This window comes from Mastomys coucha, unplaced genomic scaffold (assembly GCF_008632895.1).
Source record: "Mastomys coucha isolate ucsf_1 unplaced genomic scaffold, UCSF_Mcou_1 pScaffold16, whole genome shotgun sequence".
Classification (NCBI taxonomy): domain Eukaryota; kingdom Metazoa; phylum Chordata; class Mammalia; order Rodentia; family Muridae; genus Mastomys; species Mastomys coucha.
In genome coordinates this window covers 101319997-101332231 of record NW_022196898.1, presented here as the reverse complement: position 1 = coordinate 101332231, position 12235 = coordinate 101319997, and the positions used below count along the sequence as shown (strand labels likewise).

General features: G+C 41.2%; 1 protein-coding gene and 1 non-coding gene across 6 annotated transcripts in view; one reads left to right on the top strand and one right to left on the bottom strand.

Annotated features, from left to right (window-relative positions):
- The window catches only part of Msh4 (mutS homolog 4), a 49576-nt gene extending 37341 nt beyond the window's left edge, over nt 1-12235 (top strand). For 4 of the 5 annotated variants that reach the window (XM_031375917.1, XM_031375916.1, XM_031375918.1 and 1 more), the window contains 4 exons: nt 955-1083; nt 6792-6966; nt 8351-8439; nt 11747-12235. In XM_031375917.1, coding sequence (XP_031231777.1) covers nt 955-1083; nt 6792-6966; nt 8351-8439; nt 11747-11938 — 585 coding nt within the window. In that variant the 3' untranslated portion in view covers nt 11939-12235. The remainder of the gene's footprint in view (nt 1-954; nt 1084-6791; nt 6967-8350; nt 8440-11746) is intronic. The other variant, XM_031375915.1, reaches the window with a different exon arrangement.
- LOC116094590 lies at nt 4469-4600 on the bottom strand. The gene has a single exon (XR_004120224.1). It is a non-coding gene; the product is annotated as a small nucleolar RNA SNORA17 (small nucleolar RNA).

The following is a 12235-nucleotide window of genomic DNA, read 5'->3' as shown; positions in this document are numbered from 1 at the left end:
GCGCTGCGTTTGGAAGGATGTGTGCATCACTGTGCGCTGCGTTTGGAAGGATGTGTGCATCACTGTGCACTGCGTTTGGAAGGATGTGTGCATCACTGTGCACTTAGGCCTCTTTTCTGATGTGTCCTACAAAGTGAGTTTAAAAAGAAAGAAAGAAACCTATACATTTGCTTAGCATGTATAGAATGCTTGTGGGGATCTATCAGTAGTCTAGATACTTGAAGGTATCATTATGTCGTTTATTTATTTATTTTTAAGAAAGGATATCACTATATAGAGCCCTCCAGGCTGACCACAAACTCAGAGATCCAACTGTCTCTGCCTTTCTGTGCTGGCATTACAGCTGTGTGCCTTTATCTCCCAGGAAGTATATCTTTTAAATAGATCCATTGTTACATAAAAAGCTAATTCGTTATAATACAATTGAGTGGAATTCTGTATTTTGAGAAAGAGGTTGATATTCCCCAGAGGGAAAGAATTTCTATCAATTTATGTCTTATTTATTGGCCATGGATTTAAATTTGTTAAACAAATATATTTTTCTTAATATCTTGTTCTGTCTTTAGCAAATGTAAGTTTTGAAGTAAATATATTTTGAATTGGTTTTCAACATTGTATGATGGTGATTGGTAATTTGTGAAGAAGAGAACGGCCATCTTTGTGTCTTATTTAAGCATTTAGTTTGCTGATGTGCCTCTTCATGTTGTAGATAATAGTTTTGTTGTCTCATACATATGTAGATGTCTGTGTTTATATATGAACTATTTGAATGGAATTATTAGTTATGAGATTGTCTGAAAGAGAAGCAATGTATTATGTATTATTTTCTGCTCAGCAGGATTTCTCTATTAAAATAAATTTCAGACATATTTATAAAGGGGCCAATTTCACTTATTTTCTAAGAGAACAGCATTGCTTGGGTATAATGAATAGTATTAAAATTATGTCTTCCAGATAGCATATATTCTTCATAATGCTAATGACAAGTCACTCATATTAATTGATGAGCTTGGCAGAGGCACTAATACAGAAGAAGGGATTGGAATTTCTTATGCGGTCTGTGAACATCTGCTGAGCATAAAGGTACGCCCCTGTTCATTCTGAACGCCATGCTTCATGGATCTAACATGAACAGACTATATCAGTACCCACATAGCTCCTTAAACAATTGTGGGGAAAAAAGGCACACTGCAAATGATTTTTGTTTCATTTCTGGTGAAAGTAGAAATAATTACTGTTGTGCATACAAGATATAGATAAGTAAAATTGAGACCTACAGATAATACAAAAGTCAGTTTGCTTTAATTTAATGAAATTGAATAACAAAATATGAAGATGTTATATATTACATATTATAAAATCTGACAATCTGAAGATAGCACGTTTCCACATGTAATAATCTCTGAGACATCATAGAAAACATACCCAAAGGAAACAGCATCCTTTAAAGAAAACACGTTCTCACAAATCTTGTGAAAATTATTTTGCTCTATTATTAACTTAATTTGGAAAATTATTTCATAGATGACTATTTAAAATATACTCAGATATGAGAAATGTAAATACACATTTTCATAATTAAAATACCTTAAAGTGTCTTTAAGGAGTTTTTTTTTTTTAACTTAAGAGAGTCCACAATGATTCATTATAGAGAATGGAAAACTATTTTATATATTAATAAAAGTATGCAACAACTCAAAAGTAGTGCTAACACATATTTTATGTAATTTCAAATGTCAGCCAGAATTTCTTACAAGATGCATATTAAGATAAAAAGCAAATAATTAGTATTTGGGCTTTTTGGTTGTTTTTTTTTCTTTTTCTTTTTCTTTTTTTGTTTTTCAAGACAGGTTCTTACTGTATAGCCCTGGCAGTCCTGGAACTCACTCTGTAGACCAGGCTGGCTTTGAACTCAGAAATCCACCTGCCTCTGCCTCCCAAGTGCTGGGATTAAAGGCGTGTGCCAACACTGCCTGACTGCAAATTAGTATTTGTGATGGATGTTTTTACATGTCAGTCTGACTAGCTATAAGCACTCCTACATTTGGCTAAACATTATTTGGATTATATCTGTGGGCTATTTCTAGAGGTGAGAGTGCACATGCGACTGTAGACTGAGCAGACGCCTTCACTGGCAGGCTGAACTCTGAAAGATCATGAAGGCTGAGTGTCCCAGGAGTTGGCAGAGCACCTGTATGGCTGCCAGCAGTCTACAAGATGGTTTTCGCTGTCTTCAGACTCTGGCATGCCCAATGCAGACTGAAGCCAGGTGGCATTCAGCTAGAATTACCTCATAGGTCTCCTGAAGCTTTAGCTTAACAAAGAATTCCATTGTTGATTATCGAATTTGTTAATTCTATGATCATGGACCAAATTTTTATAATGAGTACACGTGCATAAACACACACACACAGGCACACGCATGCACATGCACACACACACCCCATGCACACACTCGGTCTGATTCTTTTGAGACCCCTGACAGATACAGTATCTATTTCCTGATTGAATATTTCCGTGATCTTCTGCAGTCTCTAAGAACAGGTGTCTTTAACAGCACTTTAAGAGACTTCCTTTCTAGCAGAAAGTTAGAAGCTTGTATTGCTTCTTAGTTTTAAGATGCTTACAGCTACTTTCCTACCCTAGTACCAAACCTTGGTGTCAAGCATAATGTTTGTAATCTATAGGCCCTAACGATATCATTAAAAAATCTTTTTATTGGTTCTTTGTGAATTTCCATCATGCATCCCAATTCCACTTGTCTCCCTGTCTCCTCATATACACCCTCAACCCTTGCAACCCCTCCCCCACCAGAGAGAGGAAAAGTCTCACTGTGGAAGCTAAAGTGTGTCACAGTGTGTCCCACGGCTTGCCCTTTCGTCCACACTTCTTTACTTGCAAATGTTCATTGTGATGAGTCATTGGTCTGGTTAGTGGCGGCTGGCTTCTGTTACACTCAATGCTTGAACCTCACTGGGACTCCTCTTGAACATCCTGTTGTTGCTGGGTCATGGAGGTCCTGCAGCTTTGGATGGACAGGACCAGCGCCTTCACATACTCCAGCAGTTCATAGATGAGGTAGATGTTAGGGCGGACCAACTTAAAGCTCTGGATCTGGGCCTGGGTGGTACCTGATTTATATAAGACAGTGGCTAAGTTCTCCCACACCCACACTACCAGGGCCAGCTTTCCTGCTGTACCCTGGCTGGCCCATCCAGTGCCAAAGTCAGCAAGGGGCAGAGCCAGTTCCCCCTCTCATGTCCTCCGGGATGACTCTTCGGTGCCCATTCCACCAGGGCCAGCTCTACTGTGCTGCCCAGGCACAGTGCATGGCATGCTCTCCTGAGTGCTACAGCTGCTGAGGCATAGGGCCAGCTCTTCTGCTCTCATGACTCCAGGGCCAGGTCTCCTGCCTGTCACAGGTGGCAGGGGGCAAAGGGGAAGGAAAGCATCTCCCCTTCATCCATGCCATTGTAAGGGAGAGGGCAGGCTCTCCCACACTCATAGCCTTGGGGCTGACTCACTCAGCGAAACTCCTGCAACCAGGGCCGGCTCTACTGTGCTTCCCGATGTCTGTGCTCATTCTCCTGAGTACTGCAGCTGTCTAGGGGGGTGGTTTTGGCCCTCTGATCTCATGCCACCAGTGCCAACTCTCCCAGGATGCCCAGGTAAGGGCTGGGACCAGTGCATAGCCCTCAAACATCCACATGTCCCCACCTGTAACAGACCCTTGCTGCTGCAGGGCCATGGGCCCAGATGTGACCCTCTGGTGGCACACAGGCGAGGACGTGACTTTAAGTAGCATCCCTGGCTACTCACATCAGGCTGTCCCTCACTACTCTGAAAGTCTCCAGTCCTGCCTCTCTCCACTGTGCCCACCTCCTTCTGCTTCTCCTTCTCTTTCATTTCCCCACTACTCACTAGCTCCTCTTAGTGGTGCCTGGGGCTGCTCAGGGTCGGGGGTCATCTCAGGAGAGGTCTCAGGAGTGTTAGGCTCCACCCATGCATTATGATACCAGGAAGAGGCCATCATGGCTATGAGCTGGCCCCTCAGACTGGCACAGTACCAGACTGGTAGTCATCTCAGCTAGGTCTCTGTCCAGGTCACATGGCATCAGACTAGTGATCATCTCAGGCTTGCTCATTACCTGGGCCACCTGCATGGACCCATTCCTCATTCCTCATGGGGAGTGAGTCCAAGACAGATGCACCAGACTCAGGCTCACTTTTTTTTTTTAATTATTTATTTGAATTCATACATGTGTGATATACATACATATGTTTTTCTTGTTTTTTTATTTTTCTTTTTGTTGAGACAGGGTTTGCCTGAATAGCCTTGGGTGTCATGATCTCACCCTGGGGATAGGGCTGGCCTCGAACTCACAGATCCACCTGCCTTTGCCTTCCAAGTGCTGGGATTAAAGTTGTGTGCCACCAGCCCGAGCTCAGGCTCACTTTTTTTTCCGTGAATGTTAAGCTACTACTAATCATTCAGATGTCAAAGGTCAGAACACTGAGCGCAGACATAGCCTCTCTCCTCTCTGCCACCTACTGACATCCATGTGACACCGCAGAGCCTGCAATGCCTCTAGGGGACAGTCATCTGAACAGTCATTTCTATGTTGCATTATAGAGAGTTTATAAAGGTCTGTATGCATGTATGTGCTGAAAAGGACCCAAGTCAGGACCTTGCACATGGAAAAACAGTGCTCTATCACAGAGCTACATCTGCAAACCTTGGTGCATGGCTTTTAAAATGCTTCATTGTCAGAGAGTCATTAGCTGCTAAGCAGTTTAGAGGCCAATTAGTTGCCAGTTTTACTTTTTTATATCAGTAACTCTCATGAGTTTCACTCCATAAGAGCAGAGTAACTCCTTCCAAAGCTGTGTCCAGTGATCTCCCACTAAACTACTCCTCTTAAAGGTCCCTCTGTTGGAGTCCAAAAGTCTAAACAAAACCTAAGAAATGACAAGAGTCCTGCAAAGCAAGATCTTAATTTGAATTAGGCAGCAAAGCTGATCAGTCAGGGACAACAACACAGACTCTGTAGCTGACTGTGTCTTCAGACATTCATCTTAGTGAGTATTTAAGCAGATGACAAAAATATATTCAGGCTGCTATTGATCGATTGGAGCTGCAGAACAGACTCAGGAGCTGCACTGTAACCCCAAGCTGGAATGCTGTGGACACCTGTGCCAAGTTATCCACCAGTCAGGATTCAGGGATAGGGGCCTTCCCTAGGAACATGTCCTCGTGGTTCAGTTATCCTGTTCCCATTGGATTATTCAACTGTGGCAGGGTGACTTGTCTAGCATTCATGTCTCAGCTCGCCACCCAGGATGTCAGTTACTCATGTACATTCCCTCTCTCCCTCTCTCTCTCTCCTTCTCTCTCCTCTCTCTCTCCTTCTCTCTCTCTCCTTCTCTCTCTCTCTCTCTCTCTCTCTCTCTCTCTCTCTCTCTCTCTTTCTCTCTTTCTTTCTCTGCCAACCAGGATGTCACCTAGGGAGGTCTTGGGAACTTAAACTTTATTTGACCCCTATTCAAAAATGGAAATTTTATTCAAAATGTCTTCTATTTTGTTCCTTCTTATACCCGATATCCCTGAGTTGCCATACTGGGGCTCAGGTGTCACCAGTTAACCTATGAAGAATACACCAGATGTATCCAAACTACTTAGTGGTCGTGGAGTCAGGGGAACTTCTACGTGTAATCATGTCATATCTCTCAATTGTTTATTTTCATTGTTATTATTATCTTTGGTTGAGACATTTGCTAGCCACATATTTAATTTTCTTTCTTTTGAGACAGAATCTTGCTATATACTCATACTAGATAGCCTGTATTCTCTGTGTATTCCAAATTGGTCCCAAACTCAGCATTTTCTTGGTTAGCCTTTCAAGTGCTGGGATTTATGACATTTAAATTTCAACTAATCCTCTATTTATCTCTTAAGTGCAATAGCTCTTTTGGGCTGGGTGTGTTTAGACAGAGTTTTTCTGTGCAGTCTTGGCTGTCCTGGAACTTGCTCTATAGACCAAGCTGGCCTTGAACTCACAGAGATCTACCTGCTTCTGCCTCTCAAGTAGTCAGGGAATTTCTCCTTGAATTTAATTCCTGGCACCAAAAAAGAAAAAAGAAAAAACAAACATAAAATAAAACCTTTGAGAATTTAAATACCTAATATATACATTAATTCTATGTTCTGTTAGTCGTTGTAGGAGGATACCCTGTGTAAAGTGTGTACAGTGTAGAGGGAAGTGCTGTGGAGATGTGGGTGGAAGATGTGATGTGAGTGTAGGCAGCAGAGCTGGGTGCCTCCCTGAGAAGTGACCACCTCCCTTAGTAGCTTTATCTCTGTAAACTTTCTCTTTACTTTGGAATTTAGTTTCTTTCACATAATATATTTTTTGTTTCTTTGTTTTTTGAGAGAGGGTTTCTCTATGTAGCCCTGGTTGTCCTGCACTCTCTTTGTAGACCAGACCAGCCTCGAACTCAGAGATCTGTCTGTCTCAGCCTTTGCCTCCTGAGTGCTGGGATTAAAGATGTATGCTACTATGTCTGGCAGTCTCTTTCACACAACATATTGTGCATGTCCAAACAAAGTTGACTTTTCATTGGATGTAAACTTCAAAATCCATGACCTGAACATGTCTATCTCTGAATACTGCTTTTACTCCTGTCTTTGCCAAGCTAGTTGGAAAGTTAAGCTAATGTGCTATGTTTAAATAATTGAAATAGAGTTTTCTAGATAATTTAAAAGTACACTCATTGTTTGTTATGTGTTCTAGGCATTTACACTCTTCACTACCCATTTCCTGGAACTATGCCATATAGATGCCCTGTATCTTAATGTGGAAAACATGCATTTTGAAGTTCAGCATGTGAAGAATACATCAAGAAATAAAGATGCAATTTTGTATACTTACAAACTTTCCAGGGGACTTACAGAAGAAAAAAACTATGGTACCACATATAGAATTTAAACGTTGGCTTGTTAGAAAGTATGACAGTTTCTTAAAGAAGGTTGTTTTTTTTTAATGTATATGAGATTTTTGCCTGCATGTATGTATGTGCACCTGCTGTGTGGCCGGAAGAGTGTGTCAGATCCCAGAAGAGTGTTGGATCCTCTAGAACTGCAGTTACAGATGGTTTTGAACCATCATGTCAGTAATGGGAATTGAACCTCAGTGCTCTAGAAGAGCAGCTTAACCACTGAGACATCTCTCTAGCCCCAGTGTAAAAGATTGTACTTGTAAATTGTATAATTTTACATATTGTATTTCCTACACACTCATTGCCATAGTCTCTTTGTTCTCAGGGTATTTTATAATTAAATCTAAATATCTTAAAAATGGAATACATCAGCTGGGTGGTGGTGGTACATGCTTTTAATCTAAGCAGTTAGGAGGCAGTGACAGGTGGACAGGTGGATCTCTGAGTCTGATAAACTGATGTGCTGAGCAAGTTCCAGGACAGTGTGTGTGTGTGTGTGTGTGTGTGTGTGTGTGTTCAAACCATGACATTCTCTTTTTTTTAAGATTTATTTATTTATTTTATGTGTATGAGAACACTGTAGCTATACAGATGGCTGTGACCATCATGCGGCTGCTGGGAATAGAACTCAGTACAGCCCTGCTTGCTCCAATGTAATACACTGTAGCTGTCTTCAGACGCACCAGAAGAGGGCGTCAGATCTCATTATGGGTGATTGTGAGCCACCATGTGGTTGCTGGGATCCAAACTCAGGACCTTCAGAAGAGCAGTCATTGCTCTTACCCGCTGAGCCATCTCGTCAGCCCGACATTCTTAAACTCTTGTCAACTACTTTCTATGTAAATCATTATGTAGTATGCAGATTTTCATATTCTAGAAAATTTTAACTTTCCATACATTGAAGTCTTCAAAAAGCGCTTTTATCTTTGGATATGACTCCTATGAGGAAAATAAAGCCTGCTTTACTATTTAAAGTGGGAAATGAACTGTACAGTTTTCTTGTATCATTCTCATTCAAGTAGGAGTTGGGTGAGATAGAGATAATCTGTTCTGAGTATGGAGTCATCAGGGTCCAGTCAACTATCAAGTGTCAGCCCTGCTTTAGTAAGCATAGCAACCAGTGATTTTGGTGAGCATGGTGCTGCTTCTGGTGCTTTTAAACCTATAGAGATAGTAAACTGCTGGATCCACAGGAAGCCCGTGAAGGGCATCTGCCCAGTGAGGAGGAGTTAACACGGCATTTGTGGAAGGTAGTCACGGAGGAATTTTGTGCTCATTGGCATGCTAGATTGAAGAACACACAGCTAAGAGTACACAGAAACAATGGTTTAATGTCCCTTTTCTGTAATTTTAGGATTAAAAGCTGCAGAGGCCTCCTCACTTCCGCCATCGATTGTCTTGGATGCCAGAGAGATCACAACACAAATCACAAGGCAAATTTTGGTAAAAAACCAAATACCTCCCAAAGTTTGTAGAAATAAGACACTTAAAGTCTTTGCATTTCCTTGCTATATGACATGCTTTATCTCATGTTACCAACCAGCTCTCCCTTCTCTTCAGCCTCCCTCATGGTGTTGAGAGTACTCATGCAAACTGGTGTTCCCACCGTGAATCTGTGTGTTCAACTTTGAGTATTCACTGTCATTGATTGTTCCCTTGCTCATTGGCCTGATTTCCTCAGGTGACTTTGTCAAGGCATCTCCATGTGCTTTGAGTGTTTGGTGCCCTCTGTGTCTGTAGACAGTTTACTGACATGCTTTTAAAGAACGTGCAGTCATCTCCATGAGTTCTTTTGGAATTCCCATATGACGCTGTTGTGCTTCTGTCTTACATCATCTTGCATCTGCCCTATTGGACCTCTGAATTTTCCCTAATATCACCTTTTTTGAGAAACAGCATTTCAGATATTGTCAGGCAACGTTTTACTTGTTTGCTCTCTACTAAGACCCACTTTCTTAGCTGCCTATATTTACTTTGGCCTCCATGATTTCTTCACTTGATTCTCTGTCCTTCATGTATGCTTAGTGCTTTTTCAAAGTCTTCTATGCTGCTTCTTACACTCTCCTCTTCCTCCTTCTGCTCTCTGTCAGCAACTGTCTAACACAACCCTTTAATACAGTTCCTCATAGTATTCTAGAGAGTAATCTTTCCTTGCTTCTCCATGACTCACATACAGACTGAAACTTTCTCCTAAGCTGTAGTTACTGAGAAACCACATACCCCTTGTGCTCCCCACCCCATAGTCCCTATGCCCTGCTTCGTTGTCTTGCTTGATGACTGGTGGTTTTCCCTGGAAGGTTTGATCTGTGGACCTTTCAGTACCTCGTCCTTCTTCCTGGAAGCCTCTTTCTTACTTACTCAGTGTGTTTGTCTGGAAGGTGTTTGTCCCCAGGGCCTTTTGTACCATCTGCAGTTAGCAGTCTTTTCCCCAACAGCTTCTGTGTTTAGTACTAACCCTGAAGCTAGATGCCTTTTCTCCATCTTCCCATAATATCTTTAAAAAATGTCTTAAAAATCATGTTTATTTGAGTGTCATACATTAGAGGGTGCAGTGTTTATGTGTGTGTGTGTGTGTGTGTGTGTGTGTGTGTGTGTGTGTGAGAGAGAGAGAGAGAGAGAGAGAGAGAGAGAGAGAGAGAGAGAGAGAGAGAGCACACAACTGATTAGGTTAGAGGACAGTTAACAAGAATTGATTCTCTTTATCATGTGGGTCCAAGGGATTGAACTCAGGGCATAAAGTTTGGTGATAAACACCTTTACATGTTGAGGCATCTTGTTAGCTACCCTTCAATATATTCACCTATTTTTAAATAAAAAATCAAGTAATCATCTGTTGGGGGGAAAAAGAAACTCTTGTCTTTTCACATCGAGTCACTCTCCATCACAGCTGTATGTGGCCCCTTCCTCACAAGCACACTTCATTCAGACTCTCTTTCCCTAGCTCACCCTGTATACTTTCCACATTGTCTCTCAGTGCATAGTCACCATGCCTAATCAGGAGTTGTCAGACATTGCTTATCAAGTTGTAGTTGAACCTTTCAAGTCTTGTATAATTATCTCAGAAAATGTAGTTTTAAGGCCCCTCGGGTCCTGGGCACTGTCTTCCTTCCCCAGTCTCTGATGGCTCTCTTCTGCCCATTTTGCTTTAGGGTCTCCTTTTGTTTGCTTAAGCCATCCTTACCGTACATCAGTCAGTTTCACATAATTCTCATCTCCATCACGTGTCATCTCCCTGATTGTGTTCCAGGTCTCTACCACCCCTGCTTTAGCTGTTTCTCTACCTAGAACCCTCCAGTTTGGGTACTTCTATCAGTCAAGACTGGCTCTAGATTCTCTGTCATCCATAAACATTCCTGGTCTGTGCTGGTGGTGAGCTTGCCTTCTCTGCGCACTGTGCACCTCATACAGACCTTCCCTTAACTACCGCAGGCTATTTGAACTGTGAGATTGTAAGCTGTTTGAGGTCTGTTATCACGTTAGCTGATTGTAGGCCTCATAAATGTGCAGACACAGCTGTGGTGCCTGAAGCATACCAGTAGCTTTTATATAAATAAGAGTAATTAATTAAGGCACCTAATGGATGACTAAACATATGATTATCTTAGTATGTGTTACGTCCGCCTTGACCAGCAAGAAAGATGCAAGCCGAGCTCTTCCTTATAGCAGTTTATTCAGGAACGTTGTAACAGTCTTCTTCCTCCTGCTTCTCCCGCCTGCTTCTCCCGCCTGCTTCTCCCGCCTGCTTCTCCCGCCTGCTTCTCTCCTTCTGGCTCCCGGGAGCCATGACTTAAGCCCCACCTTCCTGCCATCTAAGCCCCACCTTCCAGCCCACCCTCAGCTGCTAAGTACTCACAAGCTTAGCCAATCCCAGTGGGCCACGTAGCAAAAGCAGATAGGTCACCAAATGCGGAAGCAACCAATGGCATCAAGCTTAGCCAAATGAGGGCTTGTTTATGAAACCGATCGCTCTCAGAACGGCTCTCCACAATTATGTCTTATTGAATTTTACTCATTTTATTGCAGTGGAAGAAGGGAAAATATATTTACAGAGAGAATTGTCTGCTACCAAGGAAGAGTTTAAGAGATAATACTTCTGAGAAACTTACTAAGATTTTTCAAGTTGTTAGGGTTAAATTTGTTAATTTCTTTATTGAGTTCAGTCAGAGATATAAATTGGAAGTTAAAAAAAATCTAACTTCTTGTCCAACAATCTTTAAGTCTTATTGAACTATATTTTAAATATTATTTTTTAGATATTCCTAAGTATAATTTAAGAATCAGTTTTAATTATAGGTCTCCATTTGTATTTATTTTTAAATGCATTTTATTCCTTACGCAATATTTTGTTAGGCTACAGCAGTTGTGTCTTTCGGCAGGTGGCTTTCTGACAACATGTCCTATTCCAGGGTGATATTTACAGTTGTGCCACTGTATAGCAGTCCATGCCTTTTAAAACATACTGTGTTTGCAGACTCATCTCTCTGCTGGATTTTCTGTTACTTTTTGGTATTTCCTTTATGAATTTGACTGATTAGCAGGATTCTTCTCTAAATGTCATTTGCAAGGATACAAGTCCTTCATAAAGTAGTAAATGTTATACTTTATGTAGTTTTAGTAGTGTTTCTCCAGGGTAGCAGGTTTTAAAGTACATGTGAGAGACCTTGAGTTCCTATTTCTGTGAAACAAGACAAAATAATACCAAAATATGAATTCAATATGCATTTATTTTAATTTCATATTTTGATAACAGCAAAATCGAAGGAGTTCCCCTGAGATGGATAGGCAGAGAGCTGTGTACCATCTTGCCACAAGGCTTGTCCAGGCCGCTCGAAACTCTCAGTTGGAGCCAGACCGGTTACGGATGTATCTGAGTAATCTCAAGAAGAAGTATGAAGGGGACTTTGTCAGGGCTGGGGACCTTCCAGAGAAGACTGAGGAGTAAGCAGTTCACAGGTTACACAGGGTTGCATCATACTTGCTCACTTTTAATTGAAAATTATAGTAACCTCAGAATGTTCACCTACTATGAACTCTAGATGGAAAATATTCACTAGGACAGCTTCAAAAGGGACAAATTTTAAAGAAAGTTTTTGTTAGAAAAATCATACAATAGTTTTCATTTGTGAAGTCAGATTAAGTTTATCGTTCACTATTAAGTATATGTTTAGAATGTTTTGTTTTTTTAAAACTTTTATTGCATTATAATGAGAAAAGTTACATGATTTCAATTTATCTGAAT